This window comes from Mobula hypostoma, chromosome 1 (assembly GCF_963921235.1).
Source record: "Mobula hypostoma chromosome 1, sMobHyp1.1, whole genome shotgun sequence".
NCBI classification, from domain to species: Eukaryota; Metazoa; Chordata; class Chondrichthyes; order Myliobatiformes; family Myliobatidae; genus Mobula; species Mobula hypostoma.
The window spans coordinates 71,042,372-71,066,674 of record NC_086097.1 but is presented as its reverse complement, the minus strand read 5'-3'; the positions used below and the strand labels follow the sequence as shown (position 1 = coordinate 71,066,674).

The 24,303-nt window shown below is 41.0% G+C and overlaps 1 protein-coding gene across 5 annotated transcripts in view; it reads right to left on the bottom strand.

The window, feature by feature from the left end:
* Positions 1-7,847: 7,847 nt before the first annotated feature.
* Positions 7,848-24,303, bottom strand: part of prkd1 (protein kinase D1) — a 359,632-nt gene continuing 343,176 nt past the window's right edge. For 4 of the 5 annotated variants that reach the window (XM_063050558.1, XM_063050565.1, XM_063050576.1 and 1 more), the window contains 2 exons: positions 17,841-17,926; positions 7,848-10,980 (listed from right to left, as the gene is read on the bottom strand). In XM_063050558.1, coding sequence (XP_062906628.1) covers positions 10,762-10,980; positions 17,841-17,926 — 305 coding nt within the window. In that variant the 3' untranslated portion in view covers positions 7,848-10,761. Of the gene's footprint in view, positions 10,981-15,844; positions 15,933-17,840; positions 17,927-24,303 lie in introns of all 5 variants that reach the window. The other variant, XR_010018301.1, reaches the window with a different exon arrangement.

Here is a 24,303-nt window from a genome sequence, read left to right as displayed (position 1 = left end):
CATCTTCTGATCCTAAGTCACCTCCTTCTAAAGATCTGTTTTCATTTTTTTACTAAAAGAGCCACCCCACCCCATCTGCCCACCTGTCTGTCCTTTTGACACAATGTATATCCTTGGATATTAAGCTCCCAACTGTGATAGTTTCTCTGCCACAAATCAATGAAACCCACAACATCATCTCTGTCAATCTCTAACTGTCCTACAAGATCATCTACCTTATTCCATGTATTACATGCATTCAAATATAACACCGTTCATCCTGTATTAATTACTCTTTTCAAATTTGCTCCCATGTTACACTTCAATTCATCTCACTGACTGCAATTTTGCCCTGTCATCAGCCTGTCCTTCCTCACAGTCTCACTGCACACTGCATCTACTTGTATACCCACTGCCCCATCCTCAGCCTATCACTCTAGTTCACATCTCCCTGCAAGTTAGTTTAAACACTCCTCAGCTGGTCTAGCAAACCTGACCACAAGGATATTGGCTCCCCTCAGGTTCAGGTGTAACCTGTTCTTTTTGTACAAATCATACCTTTCCCCAGAAGAAATTCCATATGGTCTAGAAGTCTGAAAACCTGCCCCCACACCAATTCCTCAGCCCCACTTTCATCTGCCAAGCCATCCTACTCTTACCCTCAATGGCATGCGGCACAGGCAGCAATCCAGAGATTACCGCTTTGGAGGTCCTGCTTTTTAGCTTGTTGTTTAACTCCTGATATTCTCTTTTCAGAACCTCCTCCCTTTTCCAATATGTACCACAACTTCCGCCTGGTCACTCTCCGTTTTAGAATGCTGTGGACCTGAATCGAAACATCTCTGACCCTGACACTTAGGAGGCAACATAATGTCCACAGAATCTCCTGTCTGCTCCTCTAAATATGGAATTGCTTATTACTGCTGCACTGCTCTTCTCCCCCTCCCTTTCTGAGCCACACAGCCAGACTCAATGACAGAGACCTAACCACTGTGGCTTTCCTCTGTGAGATCATTCCCCCTAGCAGTATCCAAAGTGGTATGCCTGTTATTGAGGGGAATGACCACTGGGGTACTGGCTGCCTATCCCCTTTCCCCGTCCTGATGGTCACCGGTTTCCTGTGTCCTGCACCTTGGGTGTATCGGCCTCCCTGTCAATGCACCTCCCAGCTTCCCGAATGATCCGGAGTTCACCCAATTCCAGCTCCACCTCTTTAACACGGTCCGCTAGATGCTGCATCTGGATGTATTTCTTGCAGGTGCCGTTGTCAGGGACACTGGAGGTATCCTTGCCTTCCCATATCCTGTAAAAGGAGCATTCAACTATCCTGCCTGGCACCCCCTCTGCTCTAACTGTGTTTTAAGAACGAAGAAAGAAAAATTAAATGAAAAAAGTCTACCTAAAGCCTTCAGCTCTCCTCACCAAAGCCTGAGCTCCCCACTCTAACACTCCACTTAAACCTTACTTAATCAGGTGGAAGCACGAGGGAGTCGGCAGAACTGCTGTGGGGGCTGCAGGTACAGACTGGCAGGGCTTTCTTTTCCATCTTGGAGCCCATACCATGCTCTGTCTTGCCCAGAAGACTGAAACTAGGACTGGGGATCTGGGGAAAAGATGTCCAGGGATTGCACTGGATTCAGAATGATATTCTGAGCCCTAGTCCAAATACGACACCATATCCAGTTTTAAGTACAGGGGTACAGAACTGGTCAGCATGGTTCTGTCACTAACACTGGGGTACAGTTGTGCTGGGTGAAGCTTGTGTTATATTGGGGTACAGTGGAGCTGGGCACAAGTCTGTGTAACACAGGTACGGTGATGATGGATTATGGATCATATAGCATTGCAGTATGGTAGTGCTGGTCCTGCCTGATTCTTATAATACTGAGGCTAAGGGGTGGTGGTCATGGACCTGTCACTTCAACACTGGAGCACAATACTGTGGACCCCTATCTGGCTTTGTACTGCGGGGTCCTCACAGGGTGGCACTGGCGAAACCTCTTTTTACCGGGCGTCTCTAGAGATGTGACTTGTTAGCCCCTCGCTAACAGCCACTGGACTCGGCAGTCAGAAAGTCACCTTTCCAAAACTCTGTACATCTGGGGTCGGTATGACTTGGGTCCAACCAAAACCAGGAAGTTGGAATGTCTCGACCACCCGAACCCCGATCTGTGTAAATACTGCCCCCATGCATCTAACCATTGAAGAAGAAATAATAGCTCGTACACTGCATATCATTATAAAGAAAGTATATTTACAAATGTCAGCATTATCAAACAGTTAGTAGGAAAAAGAAAAGGAAATAAATAAAAAGGGCCCATTACAGTTAAGCCAGAGCAAATGTGCACGTAAGTTGGAGCTCATCTTGAAGTTGTCTTTAACTCACATGCTGGACCAATGGTCTGTGTGAAAGCACACACCTCCTTCTGAATGTTGCCCAAAATCTACCTTGAACACACAAGCTCCCCCATGGGAGCATTGGTCCTTCCTCCTTGAAGATAATCATCTGCATAAAGCACCTTGTGCAACAGGAACAGCATCCTCAGCCACCTTCCCTCCTGTCTTCTCCAAGCTCCCGCCAAAAAGAGCTTGACCCACACCAGTGTCCGTCACAAAAACCTTTGTGCCCAGCATCCTCTAGAACGTTCTCCCAATTCCTCCATCCTGATTGGCTGACACAACATTTCTAATTTGAACAACATAGTCCCTATCTATAGCTGAAACCCAAACATGCTAAAATCAGAACAGACTGCTCAAATGAAATACCTACAGCATAGCAGTAAAAATCTTAACCAGGGTATTACACTGGTATGACATTTTTGGGCCAAGATGTAGGAAAAACTTGTTAATGTCACAGTTAAACATAGCAAGTCATCTCTTGCTTTTGTAGATATTTTAATATTTTCTGCATATCACACTAGCGCCGTTATCATTCACTCGGCTTGCTGCAACGCAACATTAGAATTGATTCTGCTCCTAAGATGAAGATAGAGCTGATGTGAATTTAGAGCTATTATTGATTTATATCTCTGTGAGATGCTGTGAAAACCAAACATTTAGGACAAATTTTAAACCTATTGATTGATACAGTAGGAGAGTAAACACTATGGTTATTACTTTTTGCTGCGCAGTAACTGTAAATGCAGTGCTATTCTTTAAAATCCAACAGCATTTTGATTTACAGTACACTGCTGTGATGATCTAGTCCCATATTTCCATGGTTTCCACACCACAAACATGTTATAAATACAGTTTATTTGGAAAATTGCTGTAATTTCATATAATTTAAGAACCACTAAATACTTGTCGATCCACTCTGAGGTTTAGTTGACGTGAGGGTTAAAGCAGATCAAGGAAAAGAAAAAGAAACCTTTTCATCACCCAGGCTCCCACTTCCACACAGTCTGCTGCTGAATTCTGGCATCACCCAGAGTGAAAGTCAATAACGATGATCTCCCTGGCACTTTACAAATTCCACGGGGCAAGGACCATACCTAACTGCCCCTCATTCATTTACTACAGTCCCCATTCCTCTCTAAATTTGTTCACACCCCCTCAGCTCATAATGCAATCCCAAGGTACCTACAGCTAAAAGAGAATATTTTTTTCTCCATAGCATATAATGCATATAACGTTTCCTTTGTAAACAAAAAGAACGTCAGTGCTTAATTGCACAGTCCTGAATCCAGTCATAATAACCAGCAAAAAGCAAAATGCTGAAGTAAATTTGGAGCAGCATTTATGGGAGACAAAGAATGGTCAGAGTTTTTCAGGTCGGATCCTATATCAGGACTGGGAATGGAGAATGGCTGACGTAAATGGGTTGAGATTGGCACCCGCCCGTAGGTGGTGGACTGAGGAAATGTAAAGGATGATGGGCAGAGGCTGGTGCTGTCAGTTGGAAGCTGGCAATGGGGTTAACTGAGGACAGAGCGACCCTGGAAGGGGGGACAGGCCTGAGTGGAGGTAGAAATGGGAGCTGGAGGTGATGAGTGGGGACACAAAGACCACATCTGCTGGGTTCTGATTGATAATGGGAACATTCAACGGAGGAGATGTGCAAATGGGGAAGGGGATATTGTGGGTGAAGTGCATGGGGAGTAGTGGATGGATCCTGCCACTGGAAGGAGACAAAAATGGCTGATGGGAGGACAGGATTAGAAGAGAATATGATAAAGGGAACAAATGTAGCAGAATTGGAGATAGATTGGAGAGGACAGGTTCAACATGTTGTGCATTCAGAGGTGCACTTCTGCACACCTCTGTTGTAACATGTGGTTTTTGGAGTTACTGTCACCTCCTTGTCAGCTGGAACCAGTCTGGCCTTCCTCCTCTGACCTCTCTCCATTAACAAGTTATTTCACCAACAAAACAGCTGCTCACTGGATGGTTTTTGTGTTTGCTCCATTCTCTATGAACTCTAGAGACTGTAGTGTGTGAAGATCCCAGGAGTTCAGCAGTTCCCCAGAAACACAAACCACTCCGTCTGGCACCAACAATCACTCCATGGTCAAAGTCACTTTGATCACATTTCTTCCCCATTCTGATGTTTGGTCTGAACAGCAACTGAACCCCTTCATGCTTTTATGCATTGAGTTGCTGCTACATGATTGGCTGATTACAGATTTCCAATAAGGACCAGGTGTACCTAATAAAGTGAAAACCAAGTGTACGCACTGTGTGTGACTATATGTACTTTGTTTTGCACTTTGCCCAGAGGAACAATGGTTCGTTTAGCTGTATACATGTTTGAATGTCAATGAACTTGAGTTTGAGATGTCCCAAATGATTCAAGTGAGTTGAGAACATGGTGAAAATCGGTCAAAGTAATATTCTGCACCGATGCAGTTGTTGATGTAATGGAGAAAGAGTTGTGGACTGGTGTGAAAGGAAGTTTGGAGCAGAGGCTTTACTACATAGTTGGGTGTATCTGGGGCTCAAATGAGTGTCCATGGCTATACATTTGATTTGTAGGAGGGAGAAGAATCGAAACCTGTTCAGGGTAAGAATGGCTTTTGCATGGTGGATGTGATTGTTAAGGGAGGGAAACTGGTCGGATATTTGCTGTACGAGGAAGTGGAGCACTTTAAGACCTTCCTTATGGGGAATGGAAATGTATAAAGGCTTGATATCCTTAGTGAAGATGAGGTTGTGGTGGCAGAACATTGGAAGTTGTCAAAATAGTGGGGGGCATGCAAAGAGTCCTGGATGTAGATGCGTAAAGTGAGGATAGAGACCAGATCAAGTCGAGGTATGAGAAGTTCAGTAGGGCAAGAGCAAGTCAAAACAATGGATCTAACAGAACAGTCCTGTTAATGGACCTTGGGTAAGAGAAGCAGGAATTTAAGATTCTGGGCACTATCACTACACTTACTCCCATGTTCAGATTAAAAACAAATTCTAACTGTCTTGTTTGTAATGAACTTAGTTTGAAAATGGCAACATGCCCACTTCTTGACATGGATGTTAACAGAATGACCAGAGCATACATGTAGTAGTGCAGGGAATTCAGAATTGAGTGAGTAGACAAGATGTCTGCATCTTTAAATGCCATATATTTCTAATAGCTTCTGCAAAATTAGTTACTACATAATTCAACATCCTCCCATCATTCGACAACCAAATATACTGTTCACTTATTTATATAATTCATATGCTCCACCCTCATTCACATACAACTTCATACTGGAGGATGCTGTTTATAACTGGGTGATGTGTTATTGTAATGTTGTCCACTATTCCATGATACAGTATAGGTGAGGCCAAAATCTCTTAGGATATCAGTATCTTTGCATCTCCTCCTGTCTTGCATCCCAACACCCTTTCAGTTGCATTTCTATATTCCTTCTGACTAATCAGCCATGTTTGTCATAAGAATGCTCCTCCTCCTTTGCCCTTTCCAGACACTGCAGCTTGGACTTACCTCTATTTCATTTCAAGTAATGATAGATAAAAGGTTGTTTGCATGGTCACTCTGACAACCACTCGCAGTGTACGCCTTGTCGTGCTCTGCATTTGTATGGCAGCTTTTAGTGAGGATGCCTTTATTCAGCATGAGGTCTCACACATTTACTCCTTTCTGATATTCCAACAGGAAAACTTAAACACACTAGAGAAATTTATCCTCCTGCCGCGTGCTATCCTCCCACTCCCCTTCTTCCCCTTACAGAAAACTTTAACCAGCTTTGTATGCCCTCTGCAAATTGGGAGCTGAGCGACGAAAGTTCCTACTCGTGGATCGTGGCTTGAGACCGACTGATTTCTGTAAAGATGCCGACATTAGCAAAAAAAAAAACTCCTCACTTGTCATAAACACAGGAGATTCTGCAGGAGCTGGAATCCAGAGTAACACACACAAAATGCTGGAGGAGCTCAGCAAGTCAGGCAGCTTCTATGGAAAGGAATAAAGAGTTAATGTTTTAGGCTGAGATCTTCATCAATAAAGAGTTGACATTTCATGCTGGAAAGGGTCTCAGCCTGAAAAGTTGTATCTTTATTCCCTTCCATAAATGCTGCCTCACCTGCTGAGTTCCTTCATCATTTTGTGTGTGTTACTCAACTGTCATGAATCTTCCACTGATTTTTCAATCTGAAACAAATGTAGAAAGCTACACCGTATCATATATCATGGGAACAGGTAAATTAAATCAGCCAGTAATTAACCTGACCATTTTAAATCTCATCGATGAGGTTTCCTTCTTACTGTGCAAAACATACCCATTTTGAAAATTTAAGAGAAATATATTTGTGCAAGAATATTTAAAAATTGCCTATACCATTTGGAGTTCCAAAGCCAGTTTTAGCTTTCAAAAATACCAGGAATAACAATTCCACTCTCTTGTTGAGTATTGGCTGTAAACAGTAAGCATACTGATAGACTGTCAACATTTGGATAAACACATCAGACTCATTGGATTGGAAAGTGTTTAATTCTGCTTTTGGCTGTGGAAAGTACCAAATTCAAACACAAAGTACTTGTCAGACAACGTGGAGCGTTAAGTTTAAATAAAGTGAATTATTCTGTGAGGGAGAATCCATCTAGGCCTGTTGTCAGGGAACGTCTTCCTTGCATCTCTAGGTTCTTTCTTTACTTTTTAATGTGTGTCAAGTTGTTGAAAATGCCACTGCTTGCATTTCAGCCCATGTAGCCAATAATAGCCACAAAACAGAAAATAAAATGTCCTGTAATTGTTATAATCTTTAGGTGTTTTGCAAAAGGTTGTTGCATAGTCATCAATTCAAATAAAACCTAAAATATCAGAACATTTTGTTTTGAAATTTAATTAACTGGACGCTAAGATGTCAGTGCAACTCTTAACTGGATAGAAAAATGGGTCAGACCAATTAGTTCTATCAATGCTAGCTTCAAGATGCACCGAACACATTAGGTTTGCAAGGATGTTTATGTGTTATGCTGCATCTGTCTTTAGTAGCAATCAGATCTTGCTAATTGCATAAGAAAACATAGTTTATAAACTTGAGTAACATACCCCACAATAAAAAGAATATGACTATATTTATTATTTCAGTATTTCATAAATCTTTCATAAAGGTTGAGGAATTTATGCAATCTATTACTCCAGGAATATTTTTGTAGCAAGGTGGGAATATTCCACAAAGTTGATAAATCATACAGATTAATTCCTTACATGCCACATATCTGAATGCTATTCATTGAGAAATTCAGTTGATATCACAGAGTAAATGTTCTGGCCAAGCATTATATTGTAACCATGAATGTTCAGTAATTGAATTTTATTTAAAGAAAGACAAACAAGATAGGTTTACAGCTCTGCATATAACATGTTCACTGAGAAATGGAATTACTTTATTAACAATCAGAAATTGACATGCATGTATCAGTTCAGCTCTTTATCAAAAAAAGACATACTATTAACATTCTGAATTTCCCAGAAAAAAATTGTGTTTATACAGTATTAGTGAGTCAAGAATTCAGAGGAGTCTGAAACCTTTTGAAATTTTAAGGGAATTAGTGAGAGTCCAGGATCAGCATGTTCCTGAAGGGTGAGATTAGGGTACCTGGATGACCAAGGTTATTGAATGTTTGATGGGGGTTGGAGGGGGGAGAAAAGAGAGTACTTGATGGGTAGGGGCAAGTACAATGAAACAAATACCTTGAAGAATATAGAGTGTGAAGTAGAATACTGAAGGATATCAGGAGGCTAACAAGTAGTCAAGAATTATTCTTGGCAGGTGAGATTAAGGAGAATCCTGCTATTCCATGTAAATTAAGAGCAAAAGTGTAGCTTGGGAAAGCCTGGGTCCCCTTAGGGACCTAAGGGGTAAGCTCTGTGTGAAGATGGGGCACATGAGCAACTCCTAAATAAATGGTTCTGGTCTGTATTCATCAAGGACAGGGGCATTGAGGATAGTGGGTTCAGAGGAGGACATATTGATTATCTGGACAATACAACATCAGAATCAGGTTTATTATCACTGATATATGTCATGAAATCTGTTGTTTTCAGTATAGTGCAAGCCAAAAGTTACAGTAAAAATAAATAAATAGTAAGAAAGATGAAAAGATCATAAAACCATAAGACATAGCAGCAGCATTAGGCTATTTGGCACATTGAGTCGTCTCCACCACTTGATCACAGCTGAATTATTTTCCTTTTAAACCTATGTTTCTGCCTTCTCCCCATAACCTTTGACGCTCTTACTAATCAAGAACCTATTAACCTCCACTTCAATATATCCAATGACATGGCCTCCACAGCCTTGTGTAGCAATTAATCCCACAGATTTGGCGAAAGGATTTCCCCCTCATCTCTGTTCTAAAGAGACAGCCTTCTATTGGAGACTATGTCCTCTGGTTCTAGACTCTCCCCCACTAGAAGCAGCCTCGCCATGTTTATTCTATCCATGCCTTTCAATATTTGATAGGTTTCAATGAGATCCTATCCCCACCCATTCTGCTAAACTCCAGTGAGTATGGGATCAGAGCCATCAAACGCTCCTCATATGTTAACTCTTTCATTCCTGGAATCATTCTCCTGAACCTCCTCTAGACTCTCTCTGATGCCTGCACATCTTTCTAAAGAGGCCCAAAACTGTTCACAATACTCCAGTTGTAGTCTGACCAATACCTTATAAAGCCTCAGTATTACATCCTTGCTCTCATATTCCAGTCCTTTCAAAATGAATGCTAACATTGTATTTTTCTTCCTTACCACCAACTCAAACTGCAAGTGAACTTTCAGAACTCTGGGATGTGGGGCGGGGCAGTCCATCTGGTCCGGGTGACTTAAGATCTTTCAGCTCCCTTCTTTGTAGTAATAGCAACTACACTCACTGCTGCCTGACTCTCAGATTTCTGGCATGTTGCTGGTGTCTTCTATAGTGAAGACTGATGCAAAATACTTCCTGAATTCATTCACATTTCTTTGTTCCCCATTAATACCTGCCCCCAATGGTCCAATATCCATTCTTGCTTCCTTTTCACTCTTTATATATCTGAAACAGTTCTGGTATCCTCTCTTATATTTCTGGCTGTCTTACCTTCATATTTCATATTTTCCATTCTTATTGCGTATTTTAGTTGCCTTCTATTGGTTTTCAAAAGCTTTCCAATCCTCTAGCTTCCTACTAATTTTTGCTATGTTGTACGCTCCCTTTGACTTCGTTTGTCAGCCATTGTTTCCTCATCCTCCTTTTAGAGTGTTTCTTCTTTTTGGGATGAATCAATCCTGCATTTTCCAAATCACTTGCAGAAACTCCAGCTATTGCTGCTTTACCGTCAACCCTCCACTGTCCCCTTCCATTAACTTTAGCCAGCTCCTCTTTCATGCCTCTGTAGTTACCTACAGAGAAAGCCTGAAAAAATACTCATTGTATCACAAACTTCAAAACTGTTTTCATTCTTAAAGTTGTAACTAAATTTATTCTAAGCCATGTCGAAATGAAGTTTCCTGAGAGGCATATTTTGACATCAACTTCAATTTTATTCAAACTTTTTAGACAGAAGCAACATGGTATCAAGCAATTTTTAGTTAAAATGCTATGACATAAAGGTGAACTCAACCTGATCAATCCTGTAATAAATGCCATAACTAAGGCATTAAAGCTTACAAGAGAAACTTACATTTGTACATAAGTGTTCTGTTACTGCACATCTTGAGCTTTGTTCCCTTGTTGCAGTTTGATGTAGATTAAGTTATACTTTTTTTTGGAATGGTTATTCCAAAAAGTTAATATATATTTTTAAAAATCACTTTGTTCTTTATAACAGACCAAAAATTGTTCACAGAACAGCTATAATGTTATACTCTTCCAAGATATGCCGCCATACAGCTAAATACTGAAAGAGGTTAAAAATATAAAGCAAAATTTACAAAAGTTCTCACCCAACTAGGGGTGCATTATAGATACATGGAAAATCTTACCAGCAAAGGCACACCGGAATCTTACGGAATGTGAAACATACAAGCTAATAACTTGCAAATTATATATTTAATGCTTGCATTAGACAGGATGTACAAGAACATAGTTGCACTCACACAATAATATATACACATTGCTGCTTGAAATGCAGTCAGTGAACTTGTCAATTCTGGAAGTGTCGAGCTACAACAATTAATTAGAGTGCTAGCTTTAGGATTAGAATGGCAATTGATTTTTAAGCTTCCCTTTATTGGTGGAGACTAAGCATCACACTCTCCTTCCATTTTTATGTGGTGAGGATAGAAGTTGCAGTTACTTGATAGATTCTTTTCTGTTTCCGCTCTGTGCTCATGAATATTCTTAAAACCATAGGTTCTTTCAGAGAATACTGACCCGCTCATTTAGAGCTTTCATTTCTGCCTCTTCCTCCACAGTACTCTCACAGTAGTCAGATTTATGGTTGACTAGATGCATTGGATACTCCAGGCCATGCTGTCCAGCAAACTCTTCCCAACGGGCATCGTCACTCTCGTGAGTGATATAACGTTCACCAAATTTGCACTCAAGCTCTCGTAAATTCAGCCACGTTTGGTAATCCTTCAAAATGAGAGTGAATAGATTGCATATTCAAATTCTAGCAAACCATTTTATACACACACTCTTTGTGGAATGGGCAATAACTTCAATAGGATTCAATAAGTACATTTAATGTTAGGGAAATGTATACAATATACATCCTGAAATCCTTTAACTTCCATTAACTATCACTTTTAGGAATCATTCCACAATGGTTAGGAGAAAAGGTACAACTTAACGTTAGTACGTGCACTTAAACAATTGAAATGGTTAAGTTAAATACCCCTTATCCGAAAATCCAAAATCCAAAAATCTCCAAAATCTGTAATTTTTATGACATGACATCACAAATGGAAAACTGCACAAGATGCTGGGAAGAATCCCAGGTGATGTGCTTGTCTCTGCACACCACAGACAGGTCTGAGAAGTGACCTCACATATATAATAAACAGAAGTTAGTGAAAAATAGAAAAAAACACTGCATAAAGCAAAAGATTAACATCTTTATTGTATGTTGAAAGAGTGGAGTCATCAGTGTTAAAGTGAACATATCCTGCTTAACGTTATATTGATCATGAAACAAGCAGAGATCTATTGAAATTGAAAATTGAATAGTGAATATTCAGCAGTCTCATTGCAGAAATTTAAGAAAAGGCACAGCATTAAATTTCTAAAGATTTTAAGAAGTTTAAAGATAAAGTGTCTACTGATCATGAAGCAGCAGAGAACTTCAGTGCTGACTTTGCAAAAATTGCCGCAGATGAAAATCTTTAACACCAGGACAAGTCTACAATGCTGATTGTTTTTATACCTAACATAAAACCTAAAAAAGGTAAAATACAAATACAGTGTACTGTAAGCTTTTAATCAGACCTTATAATGCTCACATTATATTAATGGTATGTAATAATTTTTACTGTTAAGTACATAAGACAAAGACCTTTTCCCTCTCCCTCTCGCTCTGTAAATGAATGGGTTTAAAATATGGACAGAGACATTTACTGGCAGGATCCTTTAACAATTTATTTTGCTTACGTCAAACCAGTTGACCATCAATGTGAGAAGCACAGCAACATCTATTTATTTATTGATTGATTCAGATACAGTGCAGAATCAGAACTTCCAGCCCTTTGAGCCACATCGCCCAGAAACCCTGACTTAACCCTAGCCTAATCATGGGACAATTAACAACGACCTATTAACCTACCAACTGTTACATCTTTGGACTGTGGGAAGGAACCGGAGCGCCTGGAGGAAACCCACACGGCCACAGGGAGAACATACAAACTCCTTAGAGAAAGCGATGGGAATCGAACCTGTGTCGCTGGTACTGTAAAACGTTGTGCTAATCACTATGCTACTGTGCTGCCCCCTACAGGCATATTTTATTTAGAGATTCCAGCCCTTTAAGCCACGTCTCCAGCAACCCCATTCAACCCTAGCCAAATCACAGGACAATTTCCAATGACCAATTAACCTAACAACCGGTACGTCTTTGGACTGTGGGAGGAAACCAGAGCACCCAGAGAAAACCTACCCATTCATGGGAAGGATGTTCAGACTCCTTACAGATAATATCAAAACTGAACTCCAAACACCGACAACCCGAAATGTAATAGCATTGAGCTAACTACAATGCTACTGCTTTGGTCCGAGTTAAAGTGGATTCCATCAGAACCAAAGTTTATATATGTGAAAAGAGCTCAATGATTCATTCTGGGCTTGTCTCCTGAAACATTTGATAACTCAGCTACTGACTGACTGACTGACTAAAGGTGCACTGGTGGGAGTATGTGGAGAATAAATACCTCAAACAAATGTTAAGGAAAATTAATCTATGCTCCCACGGCCCAAATAAATATTGGGATGTCAGAGCATGAAATTTTTCTTGAGTCATTACACAAAATGCGTAACAGCAATGGCATATACTGCATACACCAGCTTAATTTCCTTTTCTATTGAAAATGATAGAACAGAATATTGGGTGGACTGCTGTTTCGCTGTTTCACTGTTTCTGTTCACAAAAGTGTCAAAGAAATTGCAGTCACCTTGTGGGTAATTTACACTGTTAAAGTTAATTAGTTGCAACACAATTAGACAAAGTGATGCTAACAATGTATTTCAAATGCAACATGCAAAATATCATGTTGTGGGTGGGCTTTTATCTGTCTTGCTGAGAGGACTGTTACAGGCTAATTCAATTTCGAGGTCAGCAAAAAGTTGGCAGTGCAACTGGTTCATGTACACCTTAAAATCCAGGGTTGGGTGAGTCCTGGATGAATTTAACCTGCTCTATAGCATTCATGTCTCAACCCTTTTACATTATTTGTACTGGTGGGAAAAGCTATTCTCCAATTCTGTCCAGTACCTATCACCAACCTACCATGTAGTTCAAACATCTGATTGAAAAAGAAAGAAAACACACGGGAAAATGTGCACAAACAGATTTACAACAAAGATCCCTGAACCCTATAAGGATAATAGAAAACAGGAAAAGTATGGAACAAAAACAGAGACTTTGCTATAATTTTTTTTGTTAAGAGATAAGTGGTTCCGTTTCTGCTGAAAATTAAAACTGGACATAATCAATATAAGAAATTAATAGGGAATTTGGGGGATGATAAGAACTTAGAACTTCTCCAGGGATGAATTGAGAAAAATTGTGCAGAGGAATTTTAAGGGGAGTTGGTGCAAATAAAGATACAATTCCAGAGTGTTCCCATGCAAGTTATTAGGAGTCTGGTAAGTTGTAGATGAACTCAGGGTCACTGCAGCAAAAGAAAGCCCTTTAACTTGATCAAGGATTATATACTTTCAATAGGTTGCTCATCAATCACCAGGAGTTCAAGCATAGTCCACAAACTCAAGCTCCAGACTGTAGAATAAACTTAGTTTTCTCTCTAGGGAGGTAGATTGTAACTTGAGTCATGAAGGTGCTGCCTAGATTCCATATTCAGGTAGGAAAACTAAACCCAGTGAATATCCTTTCAAACAGCAACGACTGTCAGTATGGTGTATAACTGTGGAATATGGTTGGGCCAAGTAGCCTGTTTCTGATTTGAACATTCAAGTAAATTATTCTGCTGGCACAATACAAAAGAGCCTTAACTCCATCTTCTAACACCAGATGACTGCATGTCCTAGATCAAAAAATCCCTGTGAAGTGTTATTGGCAAGACTACAATGAAACTCTCACTTGTGAGCTCTCTGCCTCTTTAAAAATGTCGAATCAGTTTTTGCTGGCAAAGTAACACAGAGCCCAATGTGTTTGCCGTTTTATGTGCTGGTGGGTTTACTCTGTCAGGCAAAGGACAGATGTATTTTCAGAGGAAGACATCTGGAAATCACACTGAGTTCTGCTGCTTCCTGATAGCTTTGCAAAATCCACATTTTGCTGTCTGCCCTGTATGTAATGGTGCATTATGAAAAAATTACAGCCACTGCAGAGATTATGTATTCAGGAACATACTGGATTGGTCCGGTGGACTACTAAAAGGTCATAAAAATGATTGGGTATATCTCCAGGTGGGTATTTGATAAATTTATATATATATATATGTATGTGTGTGTATATATATATATATATATATATGTATGTGTATATATATATATATATATATTATACACACACACACATATATATATCTTTTATTTCACAAACAAGAGAAAATCTGTAAATGCTTAAAATCTGAGAAACACACACAAAATGCTGGAGGAACTCAGCAGGCCAGGCAGCATCTATGGAAAAAGTACAGTTGACGTTTCAGGCCAAAACCCTCCGGCAAGACTGGAGAAAAGAAGCTGAGGAGTAGATTTAAAAGGTGGGGGAGGGGAGAGAGAAACACCAGGTGATAGGTGAAACCTAGAGGGGGAGGGGATGAAGTAAAGAGCTGGGAAGTTGATTGGTGAAAGAGACAGAAGGCTATGGAAGAAAGAAAAAAAGAGAAGGAGCACCAGAGGGAGGTGATAGGCAGGCAAGAAGGTAAAGGAGGGATAAGGGGATGGGAAATGGTGAAGGGGGAGGGCAAGGGAAGTATTACCGGAAGTTTGAGAAATTGATGTTCATGCCATCGGGTTGGAGGCTACCCAAACAGTCCACTGTGGTGATGAGGCCACACTTAGGTTGGAGGAACAACACTGTTTGGGACTGTTGACTGGCAACAACTGGACAATGCATCATATCTCTCAGGCAGATGGATGCATAGGGTTGGTCAGCAACTATGTTAAGAGGTCTCATTGTACATTAGTTGCCTTCCTGAGCACCATACAGAACATGAGGAAGCTATAGTCATGATTTCCTTCCATTAGAACACATCTGTAAAAGTGTGTTTCTCTCAATTTGCTGACTACATTGTATGTTTTAATAAATAAAATGTTGTAGAATGTACAGGAAAAGTTTAAAAAATAACTTGCCAATATTCTTAGATTTAGATGAAGCTAAGTGTATGAGGCCCAAATAAATGCAGCTGTGGAGGCCAGGTCGTTGGGTGTATTTAAGGCAGAGATTGATAGGTTCTTGATTGGACACGGCATCAAAGATTACAGGGAGAAGGCCAGGAACTGGGGCTGAGGAGGAGAAAAAAAGAGGATCAGCCATGATTGAATGGCAGAGCAGACTCGATGAGCCAGATGGCCTAATTCTGCTCCTATGTCTTATGGTCTAAATGGGAAATTGCAGTGGGAGTGTTAGATGAAAAATGGGGTAAGCTTGTCAGCATCATAAATGTCAGCATATTCTATGATACGAGAGAACCAAAAATAAATCCTATACCAAATCCAAATGTGTAACAATTAATGCATTATAAACATTTACAACACAAATAATTAAGTTGTAAGGGTGATCACTAGGAAACAGTGGTTTGGAAAGACACATGACAGGACTGACCAACATTGTATTTTTGGGTACACTGATGGACTTGCCCTCAATTCCATTGTTGCTGGGTGTTAATGTCATCCTACCAGATTTAAAGTTTCTAGAATGAGAAAACACAAGAGCCACACAAAATGCATTGACTTAACAAAAATTAAACAGACAATTCAACTTTTAAAGAAGGTGTTGTTAAACTATTAGATTCTTCAAAGTATACACTGCACTTGGAATCACAGGAGAGAGAAGAAGGAGAGCCATTTCTACTACCACAGATGCAGCAGAGAAAGCGCCAAGATGGCTCTGGATAAAGAGGGCAGATCCATGGGTTGCTGCTAGGGCACAGGCCGGGGTCGGATCAACCTTGGTCAGGTCGCCTGGACGAGGGTGTACGATGTTGAAAGACTCGAAACACCCGACGACCCGAGGTAGCATCACCGATGATGTGCCCTAGCTTAGCATCATGCAGATATTTCTGTAAGAATCACACATAAGAGTTGCTGGTGAACGCAGCAGGCCAAGCAGCATCTTTAGGAAGAGGTACAGTTGACGTTTCGGGCCGAGACCCTTCATCAGGACCAAATGAAAGAAGAGCTAGTAAGAGATTTGAAAGTGGGAGGGGAAGGGGTAGATCCAAAATGATAGGAGAAGACAGGAGGGGGAGGGATGGAGCCAAGAGCTGGACAGTTGATTGGCAAAAGGGATATGAGAGGATCATGGGACAGGAGGTCCGGGGAGAAAGAAAGGGGGAGGGGGAGAATCCCAGAGGATGGGCAAGGGGTATAGTGAGAGGGACAGAGGGAGAAAAAGGAAAGAGAGAAAAAGAATGTGTGTATATAAATGAACAAGTAATGGGGTACGAGGGGGAGGTGGGGCATTAACAGAAGTTTGGGAAGTCAACGTCCATGCCATCAGGTTGGAGGCTACCCAGACATAATATAAGGTGTTGTTCCTCCAACCGGTGTGTGGCTTCATCTTTACAGTAGAGGAGGCCGTGGATAGACATATCAGAATGGGAATGGGACGTGGAATTAAAATGTGTGGCCACCGGCAGTTCCTGCTTTCTCTGGCGGACAGAGCGTAGGTGTTCAGTAAAACGATCTCCTAGTCTGCATTGTGTCTCGCCATTATATAGAAGGCCGCATTGGGAGCACCGGACGCAGTAAATCACCCCAGCCGACTCACAGGTGAAGTGTTGCCTCACCTGGAAGGACTGTCTGTGGCCCTGAATGGTGGTAAGGGAGGAAGTGTAAGGGCATGTGTAGCACTTGTTCCGCTTACAAGGATAAGTGCCGGGAGGGAGATTGGTGGGAAGGGATGGGGGGGACGAATGGACAAGGGAGTCGCGTAGGGAGCGATCCCTGCGGAAAGCAGGCGGGGGGGGGGAAGGAAAGATGTGCTTAGTGGTGGGATCCCGTTGGAGGTGGCGGAAGTTACGGAGGATTATATGTTGGACCTGGAGGCTGGTGGGGTGGTAGGTGAGGACAAGGGGAACCCTATTCCTAGTGGGGTGGCAGGAGGATGGGGTGAGAGCAGATGCGTGTGAAATGGGGGAAATGCGTTTGAGAGCAGAGTTGATGGTGGAGGAAGGGAAGCCCCTTTCTTTGAAAAAGGAGGACACCTCTTTCGTCCTGGAATGAAAAGCCTCATCCTGAGAGCAGATGCGGCGGAGATGGCGAGAAGGAGATGGCATTTTTGCAAGAGACAGGGTGAGAAGAGGAATAGTCCAGATAGCTGTGAGAGCCAGTATTTCAGTTAGTCCTGATGAAGGGTCTCGGCCCGAAACGTCGACCGTACCTCTTCCTGGAGATGCTGCCTGGCCTGCTGTGTTCACCAGCAACTTTTATGTGCGTTGCTTGAAATTCCAGCATCTGCAGATTTTCTCATGTTTCTGTAAGAATCTTTGTTTTGCATCTCATAGTTTACCCTGGAGTTACTATTGAAACATCTTCCATGATTTAGTAAAGAAACACCAAATTTTAACTGAGCATTACAAAGAATTATGGAATCTTACCTGCAACCAAGGGTGACTTAGAGATTTATCCACACTAAAACGCTTTCTCATTTTTACTTGCAAAAGGTTGTTGATGACATCAATAGCTGTAACATAAAAAAATTGCCCATTTTTTAGTGCACTAAACTGTTAGCGTAATTTAGACTTTAAATCTAGGTGTGTCAATGGAAGCAGCAAATGCATGCAAACAAAAATCAAGCTCATCTAACAGGTCAAGGCTACAGATTTCAAAAGCCATCCATCAACATAATTTGGCTGAATGAACAATCACAAAAAATGCATACGTGTTTGACATGAATTATAAAGGCCTTTTAAAAATGCCTTGGCAGACATGAATAATTCTGTTCACCGTTTGATTGCTACTTATGCGGCAGTTTGTTCTCAAGTTGCGCTGAAGTACTATAAAACAAAAGGCATGCTAATCAGAAAGTTAAGCAGCAGCTCTGAAATAAACAAAAGTTGTCAAGGTCCATAGGTTTGATTTGAATTTTAACTTATTTTCAGTTTTTGCAATTCTGAAAGTGTATTACATTATAGAGACTACCAAATATTTCTTGAAATCTAACCATTTATTCTTCAGCAAAGTGACGAAATACCTTGTGCTAGAATTCCAGACCTAGTTCCACAAAAGCTACACTATTTTTCAACTTGTGACCCAAAAGAAGTATTTTTTCCCACAGCATCTTTAATTTCAGTATTTCTATTGAAAATTTGGAATAATGGGTTGGGGAACTTCCGTTCCAAGCCAGGTCTAGCTATACCAACTTAAAAATTTATTGCATAAGGAGACATCAACAAGATGCTATGCTCTGGAATTCTCTTGCTCTACCTCTCTCATCCCCTCGAGATGCTTAAGGTCTTATTTCCTTGCACAACTCAGTTAACCTTTTTTTTTAAACATTTGAGGTGTTTGCTCCATTAAAGGCTCTACAAAAATCCAAATTGCTGTTTAATACCTAGTGATTCGACTGAAAGTACAGGTTGTGAAAATGCTTGGCAAAATTCACAACTTAAATCAGCATGAGTTTTTGTGAAAGAATAAACGTGTTCGGGTAAGGCCAAGAGACAAAGAAAAAAAAGTTTAATTTTCTTTCTTCGAATGAATTTGCACATTATAATTTGATGTTAAAAGTATGATTGGAAAAGGAAGAGAAAAGTAGGCTACAGTTCAATTTGTGACCTCCACAAGGATTGTGCTTTGATGCCTGTACCACTGGTAAATTGATATCACTATCTATTTATTTTGTATTGTTTAATTCTCCTACAATTCACTGTGGAATGAGGAGAGCAGCTCTTTTCCAATCCTTTTTTGAAAAGTTTCAATGTTCCTATTAGCATGTTAAATTTATTTTTGCTTCCTCCTTGGGATGGTGATTGACACCAAGCAAGAGGCTACCTGGATGAATTCAAGCTTCGTGAAAGTTAAGCACATTCTCTCACACTCCTGCTTTAAGGCTTAAAGTTGTGGAAAGACTTTTGGAGAGGTAATCTCGCCACAGAATATACTTTATTCACTTTATTGTGCATATATTATGTGGCTGGGCCAGGCACATTTCTTGCCAATGAAATCTTCCCAAGACATCGATAGTGGAGACTGGATGATGCAAACATACCGATCAGGGATCGGGATACCAAAGGGGCCACTCATCCCCTCAAGCTCGCTCCATTAGTGAGTCCTATTATGGTTGATCTGATTGTTACCCTAACTTTGCATTTTTATCAACTTTCTATCTACCTCTGACCTAAGAATGTATAAAGTCTTTCCTTCTACTCGCCTTTGAGGAAATTAGTTCTAAGATCCATGACCATCTGTCAGAGAATATTTTACTTTTCTTAAACAGATAACCTTTTGTCTTAAGTAACGACCCTTAGTTCTCGATCCTCCTTCAAGAGGAAACACTTTCTCTAATTCCATCCTATCAAAACTCCATGTAACCTTGCATTTCAATCCAGTTCCCTCCGTCTTCTAAATGGCAGTGGATGCAAGCCCCAGTGTATCCACCTTTCTCTTCATCTACTTTCTCATTTTTGGTATTAATCTAATAAACCTTCTCTGAACTGCTTCTAATGTATCAATATAAAGGAGACTAACAATGATTACAGTAAGGAGAGCATAGCCTCTCTACATTTGTGTTTGATATGACCAATAAACTACAATATTGATTTTTCCTAATTACTTGCAGCTAAATATTTTCCATTTGTGAATCAGGACACACAGATCCCTTGGAATTCTTAGCCCTACCACCTCTCACCTTGGCCAGATCTTTGCCCCACATACTTAACCAATCCGTATTTTTTTTTTTGGCTTCCCTAAGTCCAAATCTATATCCCCATTGTGAGAGGTGAAAATGGGTAAGGCTCTGGTGAAGCTGTTAGGCCAATTGCTTGTACTGTGGATACAATGGATTGCAGAAGGATTGATGAACTCCAACCTTATCATTGACCAGAAGGTGATGGAGACGGGAGGTCATCAATATATATGTTTACAATATATATTAATGACTTGGATGAGGGAATTAAATGCGGCATCTCCAAGTTTGCAGATGACACGAAGCTGGGTGGCAGTCTTAGCAGTGAGGAGGATGCTAAGAGGATGCAGAGTGACTTGGATAGGTTGGGTGAGTGGACAAACTCATGGCAGATGCAACTTAAAAATGTGGATAAATGTGAAGTTATCCACTTTGGTGGCAAAAATAGGAAAACAGATTATTATCTGAATGGTGGCCGATTAGGAAAAGGGGAGGTGCAACGAGACCTGGGTGTCATTATACACCAGTCATTAAAAGTGGGCATGCAGGTACAGCAGGTGGTGAAAAAGGCGAATGGTATGCTGGCATTTATAGCGAGAGGATTTGAGTACAGGAGCAGGGAGGTACTACTGCAGTTGTACAAGGCCTTGGTGAGACCACACCTGGAGTATTGTGTGCAGTTTTGGTCCCCTAATCTGAGGAAAGACATCTTTGCCATAGAGGGAGTACAAAGAAGGTTCACCAGATTGATTCCTGGGATGGCAGGACTTTCATATGAAGAAAGACTGGATGAACTGGGCTTGTACTCGTTGGAATTTAGAAGATTGAGGGGGGATCTGATTGAAACGTATAAGATCCTAAAGGGATTGGACAGGCTAGATGCAGGAAGATTGTTCCCGATGTTGGGGAAGTCCAGAACGAGGGGTCACAGTTTGAGGATAGAGGGGAAGCCATTTAGGACCGAGATTAGGAAAAACTTCTTCACACAGAGAGTGGTGAATCTGTGGAATTCTCTGCCACAGGAAACTGTTGAGGCCAGTTCATTGGCTATGTTTAAGAGGGAGTTAGATATGGCCCTTGTGGCTACAGGGGTCAGGGGGTATGGAGGGAAGGCTGGGGCGGGGTTCTGAGTTGGATGATCAGCCATGATCATAATAAATGGCGGTGCAGGCTCGAAGGGCCAAATGGCCTACTCCTGCACCTATTTTCTATGTTTCTATGTTTCTAATAGGCTATACTCCACTGGGAACTAAGCAAGTATAACTTTTTTAGCCTCTTTTCCTCATCTTCAGAACTTACTTTTTGACATACCTTTATGCCAACAGCAAATTTAGTAATTATAGCTTAAATGTCTTCATACAATTCACTTACAGAAATTGCAAAAAGTCGAGGTTCCACTACTTACTGATCCCTGTAGCACATCATTTGTTGATCAGAAAAAAAGAAATTTCATGTAAAAGTGACGTTTTGCCTTTTATTATTTCTCCCCGCCACCTAAAAACATTCATTCTTTCTGATGCCCTGAACTTTGTTCACTCCTCTCTGTTCTGCTTATTTCCAACCACAAGTCCAGCTTTTCCATAGGATCACACAAAGGATAGAGAAATTTACAGTGTCACAGCATAGAAACAGGCCCTTCTGCCTAAGACAGCTATGCTGATCATCAGTCGTCCATCTATACCAAATCTACTTAGCAACACTTTAATCATTCCACACCTTAGAGATTCAATTACTCACCCAGATACTTCTTAAATTCTTAGGCAATGTATTGTACTTTGTAATTACCTTTTGAATGTTCTTCCTCACTCCCATATAGCCCTCTTACTTCTCTCCTTATACCTACACACTCTGGTTTTAGATATCTCTGTTGTGGGAACAAATTCCCAAGGCACCATTCTGGTGGTCAGTCTCCTCAGCATTTTCTCCAGTACAATCACATTGTTTCTATAGTGCAGAGGCCAGAAATGCAGATCACCAGCTTTGATCTAAACCCACCTTCTATTTTGAGACGGCGACACCTGGATTTGAGACTGAGAAAACATCAACTGTACTTCTCTCCCTGTCATGCCTCAAAAGAACCTTGTATGTTTTACTGTGATCACCTCGCTAATGAAACTCCAGAAATTATATGCCGGGTACTAATCATTGCAATGAACCTTCACTCTATTCCCTCAACAGCAGATATATCCTTCCTTAGGGAGGCAGTAATTGCTTCACACAGGAATTCTGTGAATATTACTTGTGCTATCAGACCCTGCTTGAATGAAGACAGGCCTTGCTGCTACCTGCAAGCCTTCGATATAGCCAATGAAATGCACTGCTGTTGTAGTACACATCTGTGTTCTAAAACAGATGCTTAAGCCAAGGACATTCAATTGCCATCCCTTCTCCCCCCTCCCCTCCCCCCCCAACTATCTGTGAACCTTCAGATACAGACTCCTTACTGCTGTGCCAGAGGGAGGAGATGAGTTTGGCGCTGCTTCAGGCTACAGCCTGTTACCTTCAACATCCAGAGGTTTCTAAATCTTTAGCTTCAACATAGAAGGGTGAAAAACCAATGTGATTTTTACTGCCACAGACACAAAAACCAAGGTAGAAATCATAGTGTGTCCAAAGGCATTGCTCCTTTGTCAGACGCAGATAGACATGTATTCCTTTGGAATCTTAATGGATTTTCCATCTGAGTCACAGCCATTGTCCTATTTTTTAATCAAGCAGTAGTGAGTCAAGGCAACTGGACTTGCTGTGTTGTCTAGAGGACATTTCACCACTCATCCAGGAGGCTTCTTCAGGCCTAATCCATGGTGCATAGTTTTCCGGTTTATAAACTCTGTGAGTTGTTCGGAAAGTATAGCAATCACCTGAAGTTCATTAAGAGTCATAGAGGTAATGAGAGGGTCATTAGCCTTATCTTTACATGAATGGAGGTATGAATTGTTGTGGAGATGTTGGGGTAAAGATATTAGGATTGCATTGTAAGTAGCTAATAGGTGGTGTCGTACCCCACCCCCTCTGTTCAGGGCTGGGTTTTCCAGTTTGACAAAGACGGCTTCTTTAACAGAGTTTTTCTGCCTCTGTTTGGGTGTAGGATCCTTGGGGTGGACGAGTTTCTGTCTGAGTGTGTTTGTAGGTTTGAAAACCAAAGGGATTGGGTGTTTGTTGTAAATCCTTCTGAATTTCTCTGAAACTCCAGCTACATAGGAGATGACTATGTTTTTCTGTCTGCTTTGTTCCTTACCTCTGTCCGTTAGGCTGGCATCCCTACTGGTTTTTGTTACTGTCTTGAGAAAGGCCCAGTCAGGGTAGCCTCAAGCTTTCAAGGCTTCTCTCAAGTACTTGTGCTCCTTGTCTTTAGTTGTAATGTTGGTAGGCACATTGTCAGCATGGTGATGCAGTGTTCTCATAACCCCCAACTTGCGTTCTAATGGGTGATGAAAGTCAAACCATAGGTACTGATCTGTGTGGGTTGGTTTTCTGTAAACTTCAATATCTAGATGTCCATTTTCTTTGATAAGTACTCCACAGTCTAAAAAGGCCAATCTATTGTCCTCGATGTCTTCTCATGTAAATTTGATATTATTCACCGAGTTGATGTGTTCTGTGAAGGCTTACACCTCATGGATTTTGATCTTGACCCAGGTGTCATCCACTTACCTGAACCAATAACAGGGTGATGTTCCATGGAAGGTGTTCAAGGCTGTCCTTTCCACTTCTTCCATGTGTAAGTTGGCTACAATAGGAGAAACAGGCGAAGCCATGGTAAAACCGTGTTTCTACCCGTAGGAGACATCGGGTAGAGTACATACCTGATCCGAGTTGAGTGTGGTTCTATTGTCCAGGCTACTGTCCTGACATATCAGTTTTCTTACTGTCTTGATAGCTTCTGAAGCTGCTTTTACCTTTAAACAACTCACAGAGTTTATAAGTCAGTTAAACTACGCACCATGGATCAGAAATGAAGAAGTCTCTCGGATGACTGGCAAAATATCTTCTAGACAACAGAGCAAGTCCTGTAGCCTTGACACTCTACTGCTTGATATACAAAGAACTGGATGATTGAGAACCTTCATAGACATTTTCTCCTATTTCTCTTTTGGTAAGTCACCATGCACTTTGGGCTGCATGCTTTTTCATATTGCAAAAGCCCAGGAGTATCGCAAGCATTGGCCCTATTTGTGTCAACCAAAAAGACAGCTGAAGATCTGTAATTATCA